This window comes from Peromyscus leucopus, chromosome 8b (genome assembly GCF_004664715.2).
Source record: "Peromyscus leucopus breed LL Stock chromosome 8b, UCI_PerLeu_2.1, whole genome shotgun sequence".
In the NCBI taxonomy this organism is placed as follows: domain Eukaryota; kingdom Metazoa; phylum Chordata; class Mammalia; order Rodentia; family Cricetidae; genus Peromyscus; species Peromyscus leucopus.
In genome coordinates, this window is record NC_051086.1 from 56,589,255 (window position 1) to 56,613,089 (window position 23,835).

The following is a 23,835-nucleotide window of genomic DNA, read 5'->3' on the forward strand; positions in this document are numbered from 1 at the left end:
GGAGTCTTTTTGCCCCAAGGCCTTGGGAATGGGAGTGCCGAGTCTCAGGTTTTGTGGATTCAGTAAATACATACAAACTGCTTGCCTGAGATCGTTGTCGGCCACACTCCTTCCTGTGTGGCCATAGTGGCTGTTTTGTGAGTCCTGTTTTGATGGGGTTTATGGGTTGGACTTGAGACATGTGGCTGATATCAGTCCTGAAGCACTATGCTAGGCACAGGACTTGTGGTGACCCTCTAAATCCCTGCCCTCATAGAGCAACAATCCAGTAAATACCAGACTATGTAAGTCTGGAAACACTGGCCGCACAGAAGAGCCTATTCTGGCTTGGAGTCAGGGATTCCCGGCCCTGGCCAGAGGCTGAGCTGAACTTCCCTGTCCTTCTCTGGCTAGGGCACCAATATTGCATCAGGCAAAGCCCTGGGTGTGGCCGTGGCCACAGGCCTGCACACAGAGCTGGGCAAGATTCGAAGCCAGATGGCAGCTGTGGAACCTGAGAGGACGCCACTGCAGCGCAAGCTGGATGAGTTTGGGAGGCAGCTATCCCATGCCATCTCTGTGATCTGTGTGGCTGTGTGGGTCATCAACATCGGCCACTTTGCTGACCCAGCCCACGGTGGATCCTGGCTCCGGGGTGCAGTCTACTACTTCAAGATTGCTGTGGCCCTGGCTGTGGCTGCTATTCCCGAGGGCCTCCCAGCAGTCATCACTACATGCCTGGCACTGGGCACAAGGCGCATGGCACGCAAGAATGCCATTGTGCGGAGCCTGCCCTCTGTGGAGACCCTGGGCTGCACCTCAGTCATCTGCTCTGACAAGACAGGGACGCTCACCACCAATCAGATGTCTGTCTGCAGGGTGAGTGGCAGCTGGGTTGGGACCCACTGGTGTTAGGTGATGCTGGGCGGCTGGGTTGGCTCCCTGACCTCCTTTTCGGTAAGGAATGGAGAACCTGTGCACTGTCTCCCAGTTGGCAGTGGGGAGCAGCAGACTGAGGTCTTCCAGGTATAAAGCAGGCTGCATCAGTGCCTGTCTAGATACATGACTGGGGCACAGGGTCACTCAGTGTCCTGGGGAGGCAGTTTCCAGTCTATGGACCTTAGTCTCCTCATCTGAAAGCTAGGTGTGAGCCCTGCCAGTAACTACCTTAAGGGATCCAAGAGAGGGTCAAGTGCAGTCCCCATGTCATTGGACCCAAGTTCTGTCCTGCTCTGTCCTGACTGTTCACCTGACGCCTGTCACCAGATATGCTAGCTCCAGTGACCTGGGAAAGGCTAGGGCAGCAATTATTCATTCTAGGGCACTTGATCCCATATCCTGGGTCCACTGTCCGCATGTGCCAGGGATTCTGACTGGAATTCCAAGGGACAAAGGCCCATTCTGCCTTGGCAGAGAGGTAGCTGGGGAGATAGCGACAGCTGTGGGTTTCATACCTCAGGCACCTGTCCTGCCCCTTTGCCTCTGCTCCCACAGTCTGCCTAGTAGGCCCTAGGAGCTGGCTTAGGGCTCTTGAGACCTTACAGCCCCCTGGAAGTGCTTCAGAGTCTGATGCAGGGGAGAGGCATGGGCAAGCTCTGCTGTCCTGCATCCTCTGACTTGGTGAAATCCCTAGCGGGATTGTATCTGTTCAGTGTTCCTTAACTAAAGATTTGAAAAGCGTGGTGTGAGGAAGCGGCGGTGGCTGAGCATGCTGGGTAATGGACTATGCTCATTGGAAGACTGCCCCAGAACAGAAAGGACAAGAAGGAAGAGCTAGTTCGGAGTACCTTCGGGATGCTAGACTGGCCAATGGCTTAGGAATGAGCTGTAAGAAGTCTCTCTCAGTGGGCTGATGGACTAGGAAATGGGCTGCCCTGGTAGGGGAGAGTGCAGGTAGGGGCTGGATGGCCCAGCAGGCCCTGAGAGCAGAAGCTCATTCTCTAGGGTCACCTGTGGGTTGGAGGGAACTGCCTCAGCGCAAGATATGGGTTTCTTCCTTGAAGACAGAGAATGCAACCCTCGCCATTGGGCTCTGGGCTCACTTTCTCCCAGTAGAGAAACAGGCTTATATGTTTGAAAAGGGTCACACAGAGAGATGAACAAGGGCCCAGGTATCCTGCTCATCTCAGGGCCCTGTCATGTTGGCAGACATCTCAGGCACTGAAAAATGGGCCACAGAACCCTCAGGAGTCCTGAGCAATGGCCAGTGAGAGCCAGATGCCACTGGACAGAGCAGAGTCTCCGGGTGCCTACCCTGGACCTAGCCTGGGCTCACTTCTTCACTCTAGTGAAGGGGGAAGGAAGGCCCTTCAGTGACTCTCGGGGAGGTGCCTCAAACATCCTCCTGGGGCAGACTCTTTGTAAGCTGAATGCAGGGAGAAAGGAAGCCATGCAGCGGCCTGAACCCGCCCTTGCCCTCGCAGATGTTCGTGGTAGCTGAAGCAGAGGCAGGCTCCTGTCGTTTGCATGAATTCACCATCTCGGGGACCACGTATACCCCGGAGGGCGAAGTGTGAGTGTGGGAGCAAGTGGGTGGGGCTCCGTGGGACCCCAGAGGGGTCGGTGGGAGTGCTTTCCTGGGGGAGGGGTCGATGCGGGACACCTCTCAGGGGCAGGGCCAGGCTGTGTGCTGACTGCTTGCTCTCTGCAGGCGTCAAGGGGAGCAGCCTGTGCGTTGTGGGCAGTTTGATGGACTTGTGGAGCTAGCAACCATCTGTGCCCTTTGCAATGATTCAGCACTGGACTACAATGAGGTGGGCCCCCCTCCTTTCCATGACCTCCCTAGGTTCCATTTCTGAGGACAGACCCTTTTCCTTGGTCCAGAGTCTCGTTGTTTGAGGTTGGCGTTCCTTGCTGTCTCAGAGGGCCACACTCCAGGAGCATGGTACACCCTGTACCATGTACACCCTCCCTTCCAACCCTCCTCCTCATTCTGCTCAGATTGTTTGTGTAACCTTGCCCCCTGAGAGACTGCCATGTAAGAAGCTAGAAGAAGGCCAGGGATGCTTTGGGAAGACACTGGGTGGGGGACAGGACAAGTGTGGACATTTAAAGCAGAAGGCATGACGTGGGAAAGGCTCATCCTGCAAAAGCTAGATTTGACACACATTGAGTGCCGCTATTCGGGTGACTGAAGCAGGGGAATGGAACATACTGGAGGATACCCCCAGTCTTCCAGGAACCCTTAGCCAGACCAAGTCAGCTCTCCTGCCAAGCCAAGGGCAAGCAGAGAGCCACCAGAGGGTTTTGAACAGGGGACCAGTGTGACTACATTGCCTCCCCCAAAGATGCTCTGTATGTAGGGTAGCATAGACAGATAAAAACACAGGAGCCAGGGAGCCCTATGTGGGGAAGGAGCAGGGTTGAGGCTCAGCAAGAAGAACCCGGAAGCCTTGTGTGCTGAAGTACTCATATAATCCCAGCACTTAGGAGGCTGAGGCAGGAGGGTCAGCTGTGAATCTGAGGCCAGCCTGGGCTCATAGCAGGATCCTGTCTCAAAAGTAGTCAATAAAGACAGCAGAAGGCCCTCACTCCCTATGCACTGTGACCAACCCCCCCCCCCAGGCCAAGGGCGTGTACGAGAAGGTAGGAGAGGCCACGGAGACAGCCCTGACTTGCCTGGTAGAGAAGATGAATGTGTTTGACACGGACCTGGCCGCATTGTCCCGGGTGGAGCGTGCTGGCGCCTGTAACTCGGTGAGTAGAATGGGGCTTCGCCTTGGCCCGCACAGCCAGGAGTTCTGGAGTATCTGCAGATGGGGAAGACAAAAGCATAGGCTTGGGGGGGGGGACTTCAAGGAAGAGTGGAGGACCTCAAGCTTGCAAGATGTATCTGTGGAGCAGAGAGAGGAAAAGGCTGAATGTAGGCACAGGCTTCCAGGTGGGAAATGAATACGTCTTGGGAGAAAAAGGTGGGAACCTCGAATGCCAGAGTCAGAGGGATATTGATTAGCAGGCCTCAAGGAACAAGAATCTTCTCCCGAGTGGCTAGTGAGGGTCAGGCAAGAGTTGCGAACTCTGTCCTTCATGCCCTGACCTACCTGGACCCTGCAGGTCATCAAGCAACTCATGCGGAAGGAGTTTACCCTCGAGTTCTCCCGGGACCGGAAGTCCATGTCTGTGTACTGCACACCTACTCGTTCTGACCCCAAGGCCCAGGGCAGCAAGATGTTTGTGAAGGTGGGGGCCTGCCTGTGAGGCCTGAGGTTATTTCTGGGATCTGGGGGGTAGGTGGGTGGGTGGGTGGGTGGGTGGGCAGGGAGCAATCCAGTCTCCAGTCTCCAGAACACCAGGGGGAGTATAGCTCAGTTAGTAGAGTGTTTGCCTGGAGTACAAGAGGCCATAAGTTTGTTTCCTAGAATGACAAAAAATAGGTATAGCGGCATATGCTTGTCATCTCAGCTCTTGAGGAAGTAGAGGTGGGAGGATCTGCTATGTAAGTGAGTTTGGGTTCATGAGTCTGGGCTATATGAGACCCTATCTCAAAAAAAAAGAAAGAAAAAGAAAGGAAGGAAGAAAGAAAGGGAGGAAGGAAGGAAGGAAAAGAAAAGAAAGAAAAAAGAAGAAAAACAGATGAACACAAAAAATAAATAATAGCCCCACAGACTGCAGTAGTAGGGGGGCTCAGGGAGCTAGGAGGGGCCCATTGTCAAGGCCATGGCTCTGGAGTGACACCCAGTTGGTCAACACCCAATAGGACACTGAGGGCAGCATCCAGTAGCTAAGGGACCATGGTCCCTAGCTCTGGCCTGAGGGTTACTGTCTTGCCACAGGACTCTGGAGTCATGGGTGCTCCTCTGTGGTCTTGGGCACCCCGTGGGGATGACAAAGTTGGGCTAAAAGCTCACAGAAGCCCTGTGCCTCTGATCACTGGTGGTGATGTGGTTGGTGCTCCTATTTTTCGGAAGCTGAAACCTGGGGAGGGAAAGAAGCAGCTCCCGTCCCAGCTCTCCAGGGATCCCATCCCTAGCTTTATCCCACAGTGGAGATCTTAGTGCCTATGAAATGACAGCGCTTCCATCCTGGGAACCCTGGCCTCTTAGAGAAGGTAGCCCCTGGGATTTTAGGCTAAGGGAGAGGAAGATGCCTGCCACTGATGCACTAGCCAGAAACCAATCCTAGGCCCAGGTGAGCCCCTGATGAAATGAGTCAGTCACCCCTCCACCGAAAGCCGCCTTGCCAGGGCCACACCTGCCACACTGCATGCCTCTCTTTCTAGTGTCCTCCCTGGTGGGGCTCAGCATGCCTATCTGCTATTACAGAGCCCTTATAAAATGGGTATTCCAGTGGTACCAGGCAAGCAGGGAGGGACATGGGTCCCCATGGGAGATGCAGATCACAATCAGACCTCCAAATGTTGCAGCAAGCCTTCTCAGTTGGGGGCTGGTAGAGGCAGGGGCCACCCATTGGGTGTCTGTGGCCTCATCTGCCCATCCCTTCAGGTTTTCTCATAGTGAGGCCCACCAGGCTCCCCCTCTGAGCTTACAAAGAAAGGCTCTTCCCTTCTGTCTGAGCTCTTGGTTGGCCTTTCTCCATAGAGGCTTGCGCTTTCCTCTACCCAGCAGCAAGGAGGGCCAGGGTCCTGGGTGGTAGAGTTGACTCTTCTCCCCTTCCCTCCACAGGGAGCTCCCGAGAGTGTAATTGAGCGCTGTACCTTTGTCCGAGTGGGGAGCCGAACAGTACCCCTGAACACCACCTCCAGAGAACATATTCTGGCCAAGATCCGGGATTGGGGCTCCGGCTCTGACACACTGCGCTGCTTAGCCTTGGCCACCAGGGACACGCCCCCAAGGAAGGGGGACATGCGATTGGATGACTGCAGTCAGTTTGTACAGTACGAGGTGGGTGCTGAGAGCCAGGTTCTTCTCGCAGTGGCTGGGCACGAACCAGGTCAAGGATAGACTCAGGCTGTGCTTGCCTCTGCCCCTACCCCACAGACAGACCTGACCTTCGTGGGCTGTGTGGGCATGTTAGACCCACCGAGACCGGAGGTGGCTGCCTGTATCACACGCTGCTCCCGGGCGGGCATTCGCGTCGTCATGATCACAGGAGACAACAAAGGCACAGCTGTGGCCATCTGCCGTCGACTTGGCATCTTTGGGGAGACAGAGGACGTGTTGGGCAAGGCCTACACAGGCCGTGAATTTGATGACCTCAGCCCAGAGCAGCAGCGCCACGCTTGCCGCACCGCCCGCTGCTTTGCGCGTGTGGAGCCCGCACATAAGTCTCGCATCGTGGAGAACCTGCAGTCCTTTAACGAGATCACTGCCATGGTGAGGCTCCTGGGGGGTGGGAGGGAAGAGCCTGGGAGCTGCTTAAATTGATTACAGCTGTAACCCTCTTCTTGCCCTCACCTTCCACTTTTACACTGACCTTGATCTCCAACTTGTTTCCTTAATCATGTGCTTTACCATTGAGGTTGACCCCCCTTGACCCTCTTATTTGTTTACATTGAGCTTAATTCTGATCTGTGTTTAAGCCTTGACCCAGTCCAGAACTGATCACAGACATTGACTCTGATTCCCCAACACTGTTCAATGTTATGCTGATTTCAATTTTAACCTGATCTCCAATCCTGACCTTACAACTCCAAACTTGGCTATGATGTCACTGTTCATGAGGATGATAAGGTTGACTCTGACCTTTACTTTAGTTTGTATTGTTTACCTTCAGCCTGAGTCCTATCTAGATTCTGTGCTCACCTTGACTCTAGTATGTTCCTGGCCCTTGACTTGGGCCACAACCATGACATCATCTCTGAATTGACGTCAGCTTTCTCCCTAATCTCAGTTTGATGTCTACTCCATATCCAACCTGAATTTCACGCCCGTCCTCAGTGTGGGTCCACCTCATCTCTATTGCTGACTCATCATCTTCTCGGGACTTAGGCTTGGTCTTGTCCAATTTCACCATAGCCCACATCCCTTGTCTTCTCTAATCTCATCTTTAAACCAATGTATAAGATCATGCTTATTTTTCCCTTCCTTCCTTACACACACACACACACACACACACACACACACACACACACACACACACACACGCATGCTTGAATGGTGGGATGGGGATGCTGTTGCAGAGGATAGAAGAACTCAGGGTCCTCTCTCTATCACTGAGCCACATCCCCTGCCCTTTTTTTTCCCCATAAATTACCCAGGCTGGTCTTGAACTTGAAATCCTCCGGCTTCCGTCTTATGAGCGGCTGGTACTACAGGCTGGCTCTCTAAGCTCATTTTTTTTTTTTTTTTTTTTTTTTTATTTATTTATTATGTATACAACATTCTGCCTCCGTGTATCCTTGCATGCCAGCAGAGGGCACCAGATCTCATTATAGATGACTGTGAGCCAACATGTGGGTGCTGGGAATTGAACTCAGGACCTCTGGAAGAGCAGTCAGTGCTCTTAACCTCTGAGCCATCTCTCCAGCCCCTCTAAGCTCATTCTTGACTCCACCATTTCTTCTGTCTATCTGTCTGAGTCCTTGGGGACATCCCCTAATAGTAGGATTGCTTGGGAAAAAGAGGAAATAGACAAGTTTCTCAGGTATGTCCTACCTGACCCGGCCCACAGACTGGCGATGGGGTGAATGACGCACCAGCCCTGAAGAAGGCAGAGATTGGCATCGCCATGGGCTCAGGTACCGCTGTGGCCAAGTCAGCAGCAGAGATGGTACTGTCCGATGACAACTTTGCCTCCATTGTGGCCGCAGTAGAGGAGGGCCGGGCCATCTACAACAACATGAAGCAATTCATCCGCTACCTCATCTCCTCCAATGTTGGCGAGGTTGTCTGGTGAGGCTCCATGCGCCCTCCTCCCAAGCCCCTGTACCAAACAACTCTATGTCCCTGAGAAGGCTGCGTCCGGATTGTGGTACACTCTGGCATCCTCTACCATCCACCCCTCCAGCCACGGTCTTCCCTCTTCCTCACTTCTCAACCTTGAGACCCATAAGACCGGAGAAGCAGCTTCACCGCAGGGCAACAGGGTGTCTACGTGTATGAATGCATTGATCTGTGTGTATGTATAGTATGTTCAGGTGAGAGGTCTATGCTTAGGAATGCTTGTGTGCTTTTAAGCATCATTGGACATAAACACAAACAGAATGTATACCGGAGTGTGCTTATGTTCACATTTCTGTTTGCATGGGAGAGATGCCTGTTGGATGCTATGAGCTCGTATGTACTCAATGCATGTGGATTCTTCACCATTGCACTTTGGGGCCAGCACATGGGTGATTGCTTGTGTTTGTGTGTTTATGTGATCGTGTGACAGGTGTCAGATGTTTGCACATGTCTGATGCTTGGGCATGTGGTATGTGTGCACACACCCAACTGTCCTTGTTATACCTAAAGGACACATGTAGCCAGTATTCTCACATCACTCTTGGGGTGCAGAGGAAGCTGTCGAGGGCCCCTCCTCCAGCCTGGGGTGAGAGGGGGAGCTGGACCCTCTGCTGGTGGCTGGCCTGCTCCGGCTAGAGCCCATGACTCTGGTTTTAGTATCTTCCTCACAGCAATTCTGGGCCTGCCCGAAGCCCTGATCCCCGTGCAACTGCTCTGGGTGAACCTGGTGACAGATGGCCTCCCTGCCACAGCACTTGGCTTCAACCCACCAGATCTGGACATCATGGAGAAGCTGCCCCGGAACCCCCGTGAGGCTCTCATCAGTGGCTGGCTTTTTTTCCGGTATTTGGCTATTGGAGGTGAGCAGGACTCCAGCCCTCAGGAGCATCCTAGGTTTGCGGACTGCAGACAGTGCAACCCAACCAGCTTCTGCTAACAGATTCTGTGGGCTCGTGTGACTGAAAAGACTAGGCATGGGGTATGGCTGGTCTATCACTCTGGCAATTCCCTTCAGATAGGGTCTCTCACAATGCCTGGAGCTTGCCTTTTTTGGGGGGGAGGGGAGGTGCTGGACAGGCTGACTGGCCAGCAAGCTCCAGTGATCCTCCTGTCTGTATCCCTACAAACCCCATGTGCTGGGACTACAGGCATACACGGCCACATCCAGCCTTTACATGGGTGATCCAAGTTCAGATCTTCATGCTTATGTCCACTGAGTCATCTCCACAACCCAGGGAGATCTGGGGTTTATTTTTATAAAAATCTCAGGCCTGTTTTTATTAGTGCAAATTTAGATCAGTCACTGTGCCTAAGAGTGTGGCAGATGAGGTTGCCACTCAGGGGCACCATTGGCACAGAGTGGATGTTAGTAGGCCATGGCTTATGGAGGGAGGGGAAACTCAGGGGATGGTTGGGAAGGGGACAGGGACGGCTAAGAACCTCAGCTGCTGCCTGCAATGTCTCCCCTTCCTCTGCCCACAGTGTATGTAGGCCTGGCTACGGTGGCTGCCGCCACCTGGTGGTTCCTGTATGACGCTGAGGGACCTCAAGTCACCTTCTATCAGCTGGTGAGCAAGTAGAAGCCAGGCAGGTGGGCTTCTAGATTACGTGGTTGAGGGAGTTCCAGAGAGGGACTCAGCCTCCGTGGCTGGCCTGCAGCTGGCCTTTCCTGTCCCCAGGTGTGAACACCATCCTCCAGGGAGGTAGCTTGGTTGGCCCTGGTAGCCCACAGGGGCCAGTACAGCCCCCAGCTCAAGGAAACACTGCACAGTGCGGAACAGCCTTGTCTTAGTTCAACTCTGGAAACAAGCCAGACCGTCTCTCAACTGCTGTCTGTCCTTCTGGCCCTTATCTTGAAGCAGACATCACAAAACAGTGGACAGGGTAGCTGAGGAAGGTGGGGCCCTTCCTTGATGGATGCCACCTGCATTATTGGAGAGGAGGTAGCCCCAGGGCCATGTTCTGGCACCCAGCAGCTCTCAAGCCCAGAGACCATCTCTTCCAGTTCACCACAATATAGAGCATAGCCCAGCCTCCTTTGAAGGCTAATATCCCTTCCTTCTGTCCTCAGCCAGGGATCATCCTTGATCACCTTAGCACCTCTGGCTCCCATGATAACTTTGGATTAGAGCATGGGACTGTGCCTCCACCCATCCCTGTGTTTACATCAATCCTTTAGAACAGTGGTTCTCAACCTTCCTAATGCTATGACACCTTAATACTATTCTTTGAGTTGTGGTGGCCCCCAACCATAAAATTATTTTTGTTGCCACTTTATAACTTTAATTTTGCTACTTTTAATTTAATTTTGGTCTTAGGTGGTCCCTTTGAAAGAGTTGTTCGACCCAGGATTCATGACCTACAGGTTGAGAACCACTGCTTTAGGCCAAGGATCCCAGCTCTCCAGGGATTTCCTTCTTCTCTTCTGAGATCCCGCCCCATAAATGCTGTTTACCTCCTCTGCAGTTTTCATAGGTCCCCTGCAAACCATGAGGCCACACCATGCCTCCTTCCACACTGATCTCTCTCCTCTCTTTCATCTCAGATACACTGTCTGCCTGGTCACTCAAGCTGACACCTAGGAGTCACATTAGACATCTCCTTAAACCTAGTCAGCCTGATGTGATGTCTTCTTCTCAGCTCTCCTTAGGTCATTCCTTTTCTCATTCAACCACCGGACACTCACTGTGGCCTGGGCACAAATTACTGAGGCTATGGAATTGCTGGTCTGGGGGTCTCTATAAAGAATTGGCAGTCTGGGGGAGGGGCCGTGGAAATGGGGAATCCTGTTCAGGGTGGGAAGTGCTTTAGTAGGCGGTTTAGGCAGAACTTTAGGCTAGAGTCACTGGTGTCTCCCTGTGTCTCTCTCCCTCTCCCTCCCTCCCCTCCCTCCCTCCCTCTCCCTCCCTCCCTCCCTCTCCCTCCCCCCCCCTCTCTCTCTCTCTCTCTCTCTCTCTCTCTCTCTCTCTCTCTCTCTCTCGTACATGAACACATGTATGTAGAGGCCAGAGGTTGACATTGGGTGTCTTCCTCGATTACTCTCAACCCTATTTTTTTGAGACAAGGTCTCTCACTGAACCTAGAGCTCACAGATACATAGATTCAGCTAAGCTAGCCGGCCACTGAGCTCCAGGGATCTGCCTGTCTCTGCCATCTTTTTAGCCTCTAGTTGTCAAATTTCAAGAGAGGGATCCTTGAGAAAGCTCCTGAAAGAGAACACTCTGATTCATGACTTTTAAAAAGTGTTTGTTTTTTATTTTTGGGGTGGGGGTGGGTGGGTGAGGGTTGTTTTTTTGTGACAGGGTTTCTCTATGTAGCCCTGGCAGTCCTGGAACTCGATCTGTAGACCAGGCTGGCCTCGAACTCACAGAGATCTGCCTCCTCTACCTCCCGAATGCTGGGATTAAAGGTGTGCTCCACCACTGCCTGGCATTGTTTGTTTTTAATTTCATGTGTAGGAGTGTTTTGGTTGCTTGTGTGTCTGTCTGTATACCACATGTGTCCCTGGTGCCTGCAAAGGCCAGAAGAGGGAGTCAGTTACAGTTGTAAACTACCATGAGGATGCTAGGAATCGAATCTAGGGTCTCTGAAGAGCAGCAAGTGCTGTTAGCCACCAAGATATCCCTCCAGCCCCCTGTTTCTTGACTTCCTAAACTTTTTCTATTTGCAGCCCATTCTCACCCAGGACATTTTTATATGAGCTCAACTATATAGGTATTAAAATACATACACAAGTCAATTACTTATTGATAATATATCATAAGGGATGTATTTTAAAACAATTCTACCAGCTGGGACCTTAATCCCAGCACCCAGGAGGCAGAGGCAGGTAGATTCCTGTGAGTTCAAGGCTAGTCTAGTCTACATAGCAAGCTGTAAGCCAGACAGAGATGCATAGTGAGACCCTGTCTCAAAAAAAAAAAAAAAAGCGGGGGGGGGGGGGGGGCTGGAAAGATGGCTCAGCAGTTAAGAACACTGATTGCTCTTGCAGAGGCCTGGGTCAGAGTCTCAGCGAAGGTGTAACAGCTCACAACAGTCTGTCACTCCAGCTCCAGGGGATCTGATGGCCTCTAAGGAATCAGGCACTCACAGTGCACAGACATGCATGCAAGCAAAACACCCGTAGACATAAAATTATACATATATTTAAAAATCAGAACCAGCAACAAAACCCATGTCTTTGGTATCCATATCATTTCACCATTAAAGAGGAAAGTGAAGTGCATGCTAATGAGCTAGAGGCGCTCACGTTCTCTGCTTTTATATGGTCTAGGACCCAGAACCAGGAAATGCTGTTACCTGGTTTCAGGCTGGGGCTCCCCACATTAATTAACATAATCAAGTCAGTGCCTCACAGACATATCCACAAGCCAACCTGGTCTACAGACTCCCTCAAGGTGATTCTAAGTTTCGTCAAGTTGACAGTTAAAATTAACAACCACATCTATACTCATGTGACCCCATAAAGGGTCCAACTCAGTTTCCAAAGCTGGGCTTGCGTAGCTCATTTGGTAGATTGTTTACCTAACGTGTATGACACTCTGGGTTGACAGCACTCTGTAAACTGAGTGTGGGGGACACGTGCATGTGATCTCAGCTTTTAGGAGGGATCTAGGCAAGCCATAGTTGTCAATAGTTTCTCTCCTGTGTGACAGCAGGCGCTCATGCATAGTAATACTGTATTTACTGCTGGGTCAGACCGTCTGTCCCTAGACAGACCTCTCTTGGAGGACTTATCTCTGCAGTACAATGCCTATTACTAAGCCCTGGCCTTAAAAAATCTTCAGGTTCCGAGGAGACTTGTAAGAATGGAATTATTCTTGTGGGAGTGTGGAAGACCTAGGTGGACTAAACAGTTGTGAATGGTTGCACTTATCCCCGTGGTATGGGAGAGGACAAGTTGGTCCTCCCAGACATCCTCAGTTTGGCATTTTGCTGCAGGAGACCCTGAGCAAGGCCAGTGAGCAGAAAGAAAGCTCCCTGGAATGGAAGAGGGGCAGGCTTTCTTAGGGCACTAACAGTTTGCGAATTACAGAGGAAGTGTGTGTTAGGACTGAGCCCTGGCAATTCCTTCTCTGTCATAAGCAGAAAGCAGGGAGCAGGGAGTGAGGTAGGAACGGAACCTTGTGTAATGACATTGAAGAGGGCACACGTGGGGTTTGTCTACTTCTGAGGTCAGTTCTATTTAAGCATAATTGTGTTGATCGATCTTGACGTGCTTTAGTGTATTTACGAGGTCTCTTTTGATCACCCCCCCACCCCAACTCCTGCACTGCAGAGACCCAGGAGGCTCAGCCTGGGCCCTTACCCAACCCCTTGGCTTCCCAGTGCCTTCCCCAGACTAATGCCAGCTACTCCGGTGATCCATACCTAACCACCCCAGGATGGTTACCCTTAGACCCATCCCTGGTAGTGCTGTCTAACTAGTGCTCACTAGTTACCCCCGTTGTGTCCAGAGTTGGGGTGAGGATTCCCTTTCCTCTGTCCAGCACCTCAGTAACAGCTATTCTCCTGGGCCCTGTCACCTTGTCCTCAGAGGAACTTCCTGAAGTGCTCTGAAGACAACCCACTCTTTGCCGGTATCGACTGTGAGGTCTTTGAGTCCCGCTTCCCCACAACCATGGCCTTATCTGTGCTTGTGACCATTGAAATGTGCAACGCCCTCAACAGGTGAGCTGGGCAAAGGGGTCCTGGGCAGGGATTAAGGATCAGAGGAGTCCAAGACAGACTGGGGTCTAAGGTCAAAAGGGACCAGGATTGAGATCCAAGTAGATTGAAGATTGAGGTCTACGGATCACAGAGGCCCATAGTGGGTTCTGAGAGTCAGTGGGGCCAGAACTGGGATTCAGGAGAGGAAGGCCTGGTGTATGATGAAATGGAGGTCCAGGACTGAATCGGAGGGACAGAGAAAGTGGACCCCAGCCCTGAGATGGGTCTCTAGGGTGAATGGGGTGTACAGAAGAAATATCCACACTGGCTCTACAACCTAGGTAGAGAGGTGGTTGCTGAAGGGGGTGGGGCCACCATGGCCTGACATCCCGTCCTGAGTGAATCCCTGTGCCTTTGGTAGCGTCTCAGAGAACCAGTCACTGCTGCGCATGCCACCCTGGCTGAACCCTTGGCTGCTGGGGGCTGTGGTCATGTCCATGGCCTTACACTTCCTCATTCTTCTGGTGCCTCCCCTGCCTGTGAGTCGCTCCCACGCCTCCTCCTCCTCCCTCAGTTTCTTGGGTTACCGACATCGAGCCGTCCTCGGACACTAGGGGTCCCAACTGGGTGCTGGGCCTTCCTAGGCCTCTCTAAAGGAAGCCATCTGAAGCACAAGAGAGACAACAGGGAGAGATGTGGCTAGCCATCATCCCCCAGATAGATCCCCACCTTCAGGGGCAGAAAAGGTGGAGCCCTCTCACTGAAGGTACTGCCTGGGCCTGAGCGTTAGGCAGGGCCTAGGAAGGATTGGGTGGGCAGAGGAGAGCACTTTATCTTGGGGAAACCTAGTGGGTGAGGTGTGGCAGGAGGGCTTCCAAGGACATGCCCATGAAGAGCCCATTGGAGTCCAGGTGGGTGACATAGATACGAGGCTGGCAGCCTGTAACCAGGTCTCCCTGCCCCCACCAGCTCATTTTCCAGGTGACCCCACTGAGTGGCCGGCAGTGGGGGGTGGTGCTCCAGATGTCTCTGCCTGTCATCTTGCTGGACGAGGCCCTCAAGTACCTGTCCAGGAATCACATGGATGGTAAGTGAGAGGCCCAGCCCCTTCCACATCCTCACCAGCTCTCTCCAGCCTGCCTCTGCTCCCCGCCACCTACCCACCCCATGCTGCAGTGGATGCAAGGCGCACGGGAGGAGAGCTGTTTCTGGATCATGAAATGAAGGACATACAGGGCCCTGGTGGCTATAACCCAAGCTGTTGCTGGGAGGTGTCTGGCACTGGGCCTATTTGGAACACTGCTCAGGGCCACGCTGCCTCACTCTTCTCACTTGCTGTAAATTCCCCCACTCCACCCCCACCGCCTTACACACACATAAGGTGGAGAAGATGCTGTTGTAGTCCTGGCCTTGACCTCTGACCTCCCTGTACTGGCCTGTCTTTATCCAGGTATTCTCAGGACAATTGTGCAGGCCTGGAGTAGGCAGCCGCTGACCACTTCCAGGACCCCATGCCACACCGGGTTGGCTTCTTGGGGTCACCTTATGGGTGGGAACAAGGGCAGGGTCTGTCTCCACCCAGGAGTGATGGACAGTAGCAGGGCTGGGTGCAGAGAAGAAAGCTAGACTGCTGTGGAGAGGTCGGGCCCAGCAACCAGCTAAGACTGGCTTTGGGCAGCTGGGACTTTGGGGGCCACTTCTAGATGGAATGTGACCCCTGATCCAGGAAATAGTGGAAGCTATAAATAAATGCCGTGCCTGTCATTCCATAAAGGTCCCTACACCCCCATGCTAACCAAATCTACTGGGTGCTGAACACAATTGTCTTTTTTAAAGGGTCTCAATGAGCCGTTCCTTCTCAGGAGAAGCTGGCCTCTCAGAGGTCTGTACAGGGAATGGCTGCACTCAGAGAGCCCATGAGTGGGGCTGAGGGCAGCTGGACTAGGCCGTTCTGCCCCTCCATATATGGTTCTTTCGGGCTCACCCTGGGTGGACCTGGGAGAGGCCTCGAAGAAATAGGTATGGTACTGGAATGTCAGAATTCCAGCTCTGTCTATGCAGGGGTGGCACACTCTTCTAATCCCAGCATCCCCACACCACACGTGCCAGGTAGACCACATCAGCTAGACGTGTTGGCAGCTGTCTGTGTTCATGTACACCAGACTGAACCAGAGCATCACTTGAACAAGAGTTCAAGACCCATTTGGGCAGTGTAATGAAAGCTTGTCTCTTCTCTAAAATAGTTACATAATGTTTTACCTTGGTTTTCTCTGAAAGATTCTAAAGGGAGGCAGATCTCTGTGTTTGAGCCCAGTCTCATCTGCAGAGTGTGTTCTAGGACAGCCAGGACTAAACAGAGACACCTATTTCAAAAAACCGAAAATGAAGGAAGGAAGGAAGGAAGGAAGGAAGGAAGGAAGGAAGGAAGGAAGGAAGGAAGGAAGGAAGGAAGAAATCAACAAAGAAAGAAATCCAGCTGTGGCCAGATAGCACAGGAGAGTCTCCAGGAAACCCCTCCCTCCACCCTCCACCCCAACCACACAAACTCACTTGTGAAGCCTGCCCCCTAGACACAGGAGCATCTGGAGGCTGTTTTGTCTTGAGAGACACCTCTCATCCCTGGTGACCACAGCAGCCAAGGAGTTCAGCATGTTTTCTTGAGGAAATTTAAAAATGAAAAAATTTCTCCTCATGGCTAAAATTTCTCATTCCCTTGGGGGAAACCCTGTGTCTGGGATACAATTCCACACTGGATTCCTGGGCCCAGTGGGGGAGGGGGGCTAGATGGAGGAGATTAGAGGGCCGCCCAGTTGGAGCTAAGGGAAATTGCTAGAAGATTCTAGATGAGATTCCATAGAGTAGAATCTGGCAGGGTAGAGGGCTGAGGTATCTGTGATGGAGCTGGTACCCGGAGTATGAAAGGGAGCCCAGAGGACGCAGAAAGCCTGGAATGCCAAGACAAGGTCCTGGCTATTCTCAGGGAGTGGGGACCACAAAAGGTGTGTAAGCATCTGGGAGGGCTCTGACAACTAGAAACATACTGAAGTGATTCTAGAATAGAAGCAAAAGGGATGCTAAGGTGGCCTGAGGAAGAAACCAAATCCTGACCCAGAGTGAACGGGCCCCAAGCCACACCTTTACCAACCTTCTTGACCTGGAATGGTGACCACCATAGTCTTGGAGAAGTTTGATTTGAAAAGGAGTGACCACAGATCTTCGGGAGGCACCTGGACTGGGCACCTGTGGCTGCCCCTGGGGACTCATGTACTTGCTGGAAGTCCAGACGGCTCTGCCTTGAGCCGGCAGGCGGCCACAATCCCTTGGGCCTCCTAAAGCCGGACAGGGCGGGGGTAAGAGAGGGGACCCTTTACGTTCCCAAGCCAGCTGAGTGGCCTTTTAGGGAAGTTTTACTGAGGCTGGACTCTTGTGGTTTCTCTGTGATTTACGAGGATGTGTCCTGGGGAGAATTGTGGATGTAGGGTCAGCCCTGGGACTGGGGGTCCTCTCTCTCCACCCTTGGCGCTGTTCAGGTGTGACTGAGGGGCTGTCAGGAAGCCCGTAGGCTGGGATGGAGAAGCTGAGAGGGAACGGATCTGGGAGAGTCCAAGGCGGATCCAGAATTCATCTAAGGACAGTGGAGCCACGGGAAGGATGATGGGGCCAGACTGGGGGGTTTGTATGGTGCCAACAACAGAAGGAGGTAGTTAAGCAGGACTGACTGGAGTGAGGCCTCTGTCCTTGTATGGGCTGCAAAGGTAAAGGTCAGCTTGAGCGTGTTCAGTTGAAATCAGACCACGTGGGATAGGGAGGCGGCAGGGAGGATCCCCTGCTTATGGACCTCACAGTGATAGGGGCATTTTCCAAACAAAGAAATATGAGCGTTTTCTGTGGGAGAATTGGGGGACACAGAGAGAGCAGCCGGATTCCTGGGGCTGGGACTCAGGGAGGCTGGGGATGGACCAGGTATGGAAGGTCCCAGGCCATAGGAAGTGGGGGCTGGCCCTGGAGAAATGAAGGGTAAGAGGCCGAAAGGGGAGCTGAAAAGAACAGCCTACATAGCTCACTCTTCGTCTTCATATGATTTCTCATTTTTTTTTTTTCCTCCAGAAAAAAAGGACCCGAAGTAAGTCCTGGGATCAGAGAGGAGTCTCCAGTATGGCCGTCAGACTGACAGTGTCCAAGCATTCGTCCCCATTCCCACCCCCTGCCAACCACACTCACTGTCTACTGGACCCTGCCGGACCTAACAGGCCTGAAACAAGAATGACCACCTCTAGGCCCAATCCCGGGTTCCTGTCTCCATTTCCATACCTCCCTGCAGCTCTGGCCCAGAAATTGAGCCCAGGAGGGGCGGCTAAGAAGCCAGAGCTGGCTGCAGGGCCACCACACATCCCCCCACGGCTCCACAACCTTTTCCCTGCTTGGAGGCTGGACGTTTTGCTCACTTGGTTTGCTTGGTAACTAGTGCCTCTGCCCTGATGGAGGACTCACGGGGGCCTTCTTACGGACTCTGACCTCTTGCTTAGTTTGGGTCTGGAGCCTGATCAGCTGTGGGAAGGAGGACTCAGAGGGGACCATCTGGGCCCAGCTGTGACCACGAGGAGGGGCAGCCCCTTCCACTTGGCTCTGCCTCCACCAAGTCCACTTCTGAGAGCGGGAGCCTGGGTCTGTTTATATATGTGCCGGCCCTAGGGGGTTGAGGGATCACAGACAGATAGGAACCCAAGAAGCAGGAGGAGGGGCTGGACCAGGACTCCCTTTCCCAGGAGGCAGCCTGGGCTAGCTGACAGGGTTCCCAGGAGGCAGCCTGGGTTAGCTGACGGGGCTCAGCCCTATTCCCACCTCCCGGCTCACTGCCTCGGCTCAGGTTGGCTCAGGGCGACCTGGTCTGTAGAGCAGAGGCCAGCTTGACTGTCCATGTCCCTGGTGCCTGAGACTCCAGACATCCCTAGGTCCGTGTCAGCTTGTCCTGCTACCCATGGTGGGAGGCCATGCCACTTGCTGCCGGGCTGGGTGATTCTGAATCTCCTGAACTGCTGGTGTTACTCTATGCCTCTCTCACTTCCCTCCCACTGTCCATCTTTGAGTCAAAGAGACGTCCCTAAGATGGATGCTCCATGAGGGACCACCTACCCCTACCTCCCCACTGAAAGAAAGCATCTCATGGGGATCTCTTAGATGAACTGGTTTGGGCGTTACTTGGTTTTATTTTTTTCTGTTGTTGTTCCTCTTCTTCACACTGCTGTTGTTCCTTTGACAAAAACTAGCTAGGGTGTCCCAGAAACCAGAGTAAGTGTCTGTCAGCGTGACTTAGCTCTTCCTTGAGTGTGTACAATGTGATTATTTTATATGTAAATCAAGATTCACATCACTGTCCTGACCCCCGCGCCCCCACCCCCAACCCGTAACAAAAGCCCCCTCAGCCTGCCTTGCAGACAGATGAACTCCATGTTTGGCAGCCTACTCTCCTGCGCATCCTCCCTTCCCTCTGGCGGGTTCTAGAGGGGCCTTAGAGAGAAACAGAGTTGGAGGGATGACTTGGCAGGAGCAGAGCCCTGTGCCCACCTGCTGATGTGCTTTCTGGTAGAGGAATAAAGACGTGTGTCTGGGGGATTGGCGCTGTCAGCATCTTGTCTGAACTGTGGCCTCCTGTCTCTGTGGCTACCAGGGGCCCATCCACCCAGAACCAGCCAAGTCAAAGTCTGGGGTCCCCGCATTGCCAGAGTCCATCTCTTACTGGAAGATGGGACTTGGAGAAGCACTAAGTTGGAATCACAAGACCAGAACCACACCCCAGTAGCAGAAGTGGGGCGAGCCTGAGCCTTAATGGGCAGGCAGCCTGCTTACTGCCCTACTGGTTGGCAGTTTAAGAACAGTGCTCAGCAGTTTAATCGCATGTTTTATGAATAACATGTCGCCTCAAAGGAAAAGGAGCTGGAGGTGGGATGAGACAGAGCTGGGCCTGGAGCCTGCATTTCAGGAGCCCTTGTACCGCAGAATCCCTGGCAAATGCCTGCCCTGGCAATGCTGTGGCTCCTGTTACTCTCCCTGGGCTTTCTTGCTTGTTATGTTTTTATCCTCTTGGGCCCCCAGCAGTCTATCCCACCTCAAAGGTTTCTACCCTTTCCCCAGAATTTCCCACAACTCCCACCACCCCAAGAGTATCTCTATAATGGTGCCTAATATGAACCAGCCTCTGCAAGTGGTCCTGGGAGGCAGCTGTAGGAGGGAACTAACCATGTCTCCAAAGAGAAGGCTCACCATGAAAGTTTAGCATCTATCCTCTATCTAGCTGTCCTGGGATGGAGACCTTGTTCCCCGGGCCCTGTGGTACAAGGAAGGAGGCAGGACTGACTACATCATTTGCAGAGCCCACTGCAAGGTGAAAACCAGGGGCCCCCAAATTACTCACTGAACTGGGCTGGACTCCAGCCATCAGGAACAAAACAATTTTTTAAAAAAGCCCAAGGTACTACTGGGATGGGAATAGAAGCCAGTGGTAGAGCAGTTTGAGGCCCTAGGGTTGGGGGAAAGGAAGAAACCCAGAATTCCAGTGCTGAGTGCAGGGATTTTCTACATGTGGGCTGGTGCAGTTATCTAAGTCACACATCTGTGACTCTAGCTGTGACAGAGGAGATAGCTCACACCATGAGGAGCTCCCAAGGATTTATTTCCCCAGCAGAATGGTTAGAAGTATCCTTGGCCACACAGACCTCTGTAAGGCCTCTCAAATATAAAACCCTGCACCCCTAGGGTCTTAAAGGAGCCCCAAGACATGGGCAGGCTGCGGGCTGAGGCTCTAGATAGCAAATGAGGAAGCCATGGGAGGGCCTATCTGCATTCATCATGGTGACAGGATGTGGAAATGAGATAGCCTAAGCCCTAAGGGTACTTTCAGAAGAGGTGTGTGGCTCTGGAGTCCCTAGCAATCTCTGGAGCATGGTAGCCTGGTCCATTTTGCCTCCACCCCCACCAGGGCCTGCTCAAATCCATCTCTGTCCAGCACACAGCATGGAGTCTACAACCCAAGGCTGGGCAGCCAAGGTAAACAGAGAGGTTTCCTCACCTCGCCCAGGAGGGAATTCCCAGGCAACCCCGGCATACTCCTTCTCTGGCTCCAAGGTGGCAGCTGCCAAGATGCCCCAGGGTCCCCTTGCTTCTCTGGAAACCAGGACTTTGTGCTCTCCAGGCCCCCTCTACAAGGGGAGGGAGCAGGTTGGAGCTGTGTTATGAGACATGAAAGAGCAAAATGAAAGACAGAGCAGAGAAGGGAATATAGACATCCAGAGAGCTGAGCCCAAAAGGCTGGATACTACAGCACTACAGAGTCCATCTAGAGATGGATGAACCACCCACGATATGTCTGTACAACAGCAAAGCTTCAGCAACAAGGGCACACATGGCCACATACATAGAGAACCATGTAGCTGACAACCACTGTGATGAGTCAGCCATGGTGGTGCACATCTAAAAATCTCAGCACTAGAGAGGCTGGGGCAGGAGCATTGCAGCAAGGTCTGGGCCAGCCTGGGCTACAAAGTGAAATCCTGTCTCAAATAAATAAAGAAATAATCATCGTGTTGGACGCAAGAGGCAAGATACAAAGAGAGCTCATCCTGTGTGCATGCGTGGACTTCCCCAAAAGGCAGGGCAAATCTAAACGGCCGTAGACCAGTGATTGCTGGGCGTAGGACCTGGGGAAAGAGTGACCGCAAAGCGTCAGGAGGAGGCGGAGATGGTGGCGCACGCCTTGAATCTCAGCACCGAGGAAGCAGAAGCAAGCGGATCTCTGAGTTTGAGGGTAGCCAGGTCTACAGGGCGAATTCCAGGACAGCCAGGGCTATACCGAGAAACCTTGTCTTGGAGCACCAAAGTGGGAGGATGCAGGAGGGACCCTTCTAGAACGATGGGTCGGAGAGTAGCTACATGTATTTGTTAGAACTCATCAAACTGTCAAAACAAAACAAAACAAAAAAAGGAAATTCTACCTCAACTTGGTTTGATTTAAAAAAAAAAAAAAAGGAGCCAGAGGTGTAGCTGGGCTGGTAGTGCGCTTGCCTGGCATGCAAAACACTCTGGGGTTCACCTCCAGCTCCACTTAAGCTGGACTTGGTGGTACTTGTCCATAATCCCAGCACTTTGGAAGTTGAGGCAGTTCAGTCTGAGATGTTTGAAACTCTATCTTAAATCGATAAGAAAGAGCCATAGAAGAGGGACCCCAGCCTTGAGAACTGGCAAAGGTGCTTAGTGTTGAGGAGAGAGACCTACGTCAACCAGAAAGAAGCCTCTTACTACTGGACAGAAGAGGTCTGCGGGAAAGACCCAAAAAGAACGGACCATGATGCCTTGAACACTGAAGGGATGGGAGTCAGCCTGGTCATGGCCCACAGTGGGAGGGAAGAGGTCTGGAAAATTCAGACAAGGAGGAAAAGCCAACCCTGGGGCCGTGGCTGGTACTCAGTCTTCTCCATGGACCTCCCCTTGACTGTTAGGTCAAGAGCTCTGCTCCAACAGCATTGGAGGGGCTGTTGAGTGTTGGGGTGACTCCCTGAGGACACCATAGTGTGTGGGAATCAGATTGCCAGAGATAAGCTTTTGGTATCCTGCGTGGCTAAGGAGACAAGTTGGAATCAATGTCACCCATCCTGTTGAGGACTCAGGCTGCCCTCCAGGCCTGGGCAGTGGCTCCAGGATGGGCACTGACCCCCTCCATACCCACAGAACGCTAAATTTAGCCAAGCAGGGGAGGTTGTCCTGGGGCCGAGTCCTTGGCAGCAGGGCCATGTCTCCCTAGAAGGCCCGGCCCAGAACCAGAGCTGGCCACACGTCCTTTGGGCTTATAAGGCAGGCCTGGCAGATCTCAAGTGCTGGAGTCTTTGGGTGGGATCTGGGCCAAGCCCTTAGACTTTGGGGAGCCTCTCTTCCAGCCACAAGCAAACTTGAGAACTACTTGTTACATGACCTTTGATCAGGTGTTCAACTTCCAGAGCCTCGGATTCTACATCTGTATAATGGGCATTCTACTACCTGCTTTACAGGGCCATAGTAAAGAAAAGGCTGAAGAAAACCACTGGGTGGAATTCTGACATCTGTTCTACCCGCCTGTGCTGACAAAGCCTAGGGCCACAGGTGTCTGTCCCTAAGAGTGAACCAGTGAAAAGACATTCACCGTGTGTGTGTGTGTGTGTGTGTGTGTGTGTGTGTGTGTGTGTGTGCATGTGTGCACCCACGTGTGCAACGTGTGCATGTGGAGGCCACAGGTCAACATCAAATGTCTTCCTCAATGGCTCTCCAACTTATTTTTTGAAACAGAGTTTTTCATTGAACGTAGAGCACACATACTGAGCTTGGATGGATGGCCAATGAGCTCTAGGGATCTACCCATCTCCACCAGTCCAGCCCTGAGGTTACAGATGCAGCTGCAGAGGCCCCACAAGTGCTGGTGATCCGAACCTGGGTCCTTAGGCTTGCACTCCTGAGCCACCCCTGTAGTCTCATGTGGTTGGCTTACTTTTGCAGGGTTATTATCAAGAAAAGAAAGAAAAAGAAAAGAAAGTTATGCTGGGCAGTGGTGGCTCACGACTTTAATGCCAGCACTCACGAGGCAGAGGCTGGCAGATGTCTTTGAGTTCAAGGCCAGCCTGGGCTACAAAGCCTGGTCCCAAGATAGCCAGAGCCATTACATAGAGAAATCCTGTCTCAAAACACATTTTTAAAAAAGAAAAGAAAAGAAGGGGGAAAAGAAATAGAAGAAAGCTGTGTCTTTGGCTGCACCTTGGATCTTCTAGTACCTTCAAATGGTCCTCTCTGCCATATTTCCAGCTGATGCCCAGGCTGTAACAGATGCAGGCCTCATGGTCTATCCAACTAGCCACAAACCTAGCTTCTTGAGGATGGGATACGAAAGGAGAAGAAGAGGAAGAACAGGAAGTAGAAGAGGAAAAGTAAGAGGAAGAAGGATAGTGAGAAAGAGGAGAAGGGGGAAGAAAGAGAAGAGAGGAGGGAGGAAAAGGTGAAGTGATGAGGGAGATGGCGGCCGAGGCATGAAGCAGCGTTCTGGACAATGGCTGCCTTCCTCTTCCTGTCTTCTCTGCATCCTTTCTCTTCTCCCTCATTTGGAGCTGGTCCCTCTCTAGAATATGATGTGAGCGTCATGGAGGAGGGCACAGATACGGCTCAGTCTCAGCACCCACTCACTCCTATCACAGGTGGCCCGTCCCCTGGGTCTCCGGTCCCAACAGCTGGACATGACATCAGCTGGGAGAGGCACAGGCCCTTTTGTTTGGGGTCAAGACAAGGCCAAGGAGCCTGCTGTGGCTCTGCTTCCTTAGAAAAAGAGTGAAGGATGTGGTTCTCACTGCCCTGA

The 23,835-nt window shown here is 52.5% G+C and overlaps 1 protein-coding gene across 1 annotated transcript in view; it reads left to right on the forward strand.

Annotated features, from left to right (window-relative positions):
* Window positions 1-19,108, forward strand: part of Atp2a3 (ATPase sarcoplasmic/endoplasmic reticulum Ca2+ transporting 3) — a 31,518-nt gene extending 12,410 nt beyond the window's left edge. Inside the window, 15 exon segments of the mRNA XM_037200569.1 lie at window positions 394-858; window positions 2,403-2,491; window positions 2,630-2,732; window positions 3,544-3,675; window positions 4,033-4,158; window positions 5,601-5,819; window positions 5,916-6,251; window positions 7,549-7,769; window positions 8,478-8,680; window positions 9,303-9,388; window positions 13,357-13,490; window positions 13,891-14,008; window positions 14,439-14,556; window positions 14,920-14,992; window positions 17,577-19,108. Of these exon segments, the coding sequence (XP_037056464.1) occupies window positions 394-858; window positions 2,403-2,491; window positions 2,630-2,732; window positions 3,544-3,675; window positions 4,033-4,158; window positions 5,601-5,819; window positions 5,916-6,251; window positions 7,549-7,769; window positions 8,478-8,680; window positions 9,303-9,388; window positions 13,357-13,490; window positions 13,891-14,008; window positions 14,439-14,556; window positions 14,920-14,992; window positions 17,577-17,640 (2,487 nt within the window). The 3' untranslated portion in view covers window positions 17,641-19,108.
* The last annotated feature ends 4,727 nt before the right edge of the window (window positions 19,109-23,835 follow it).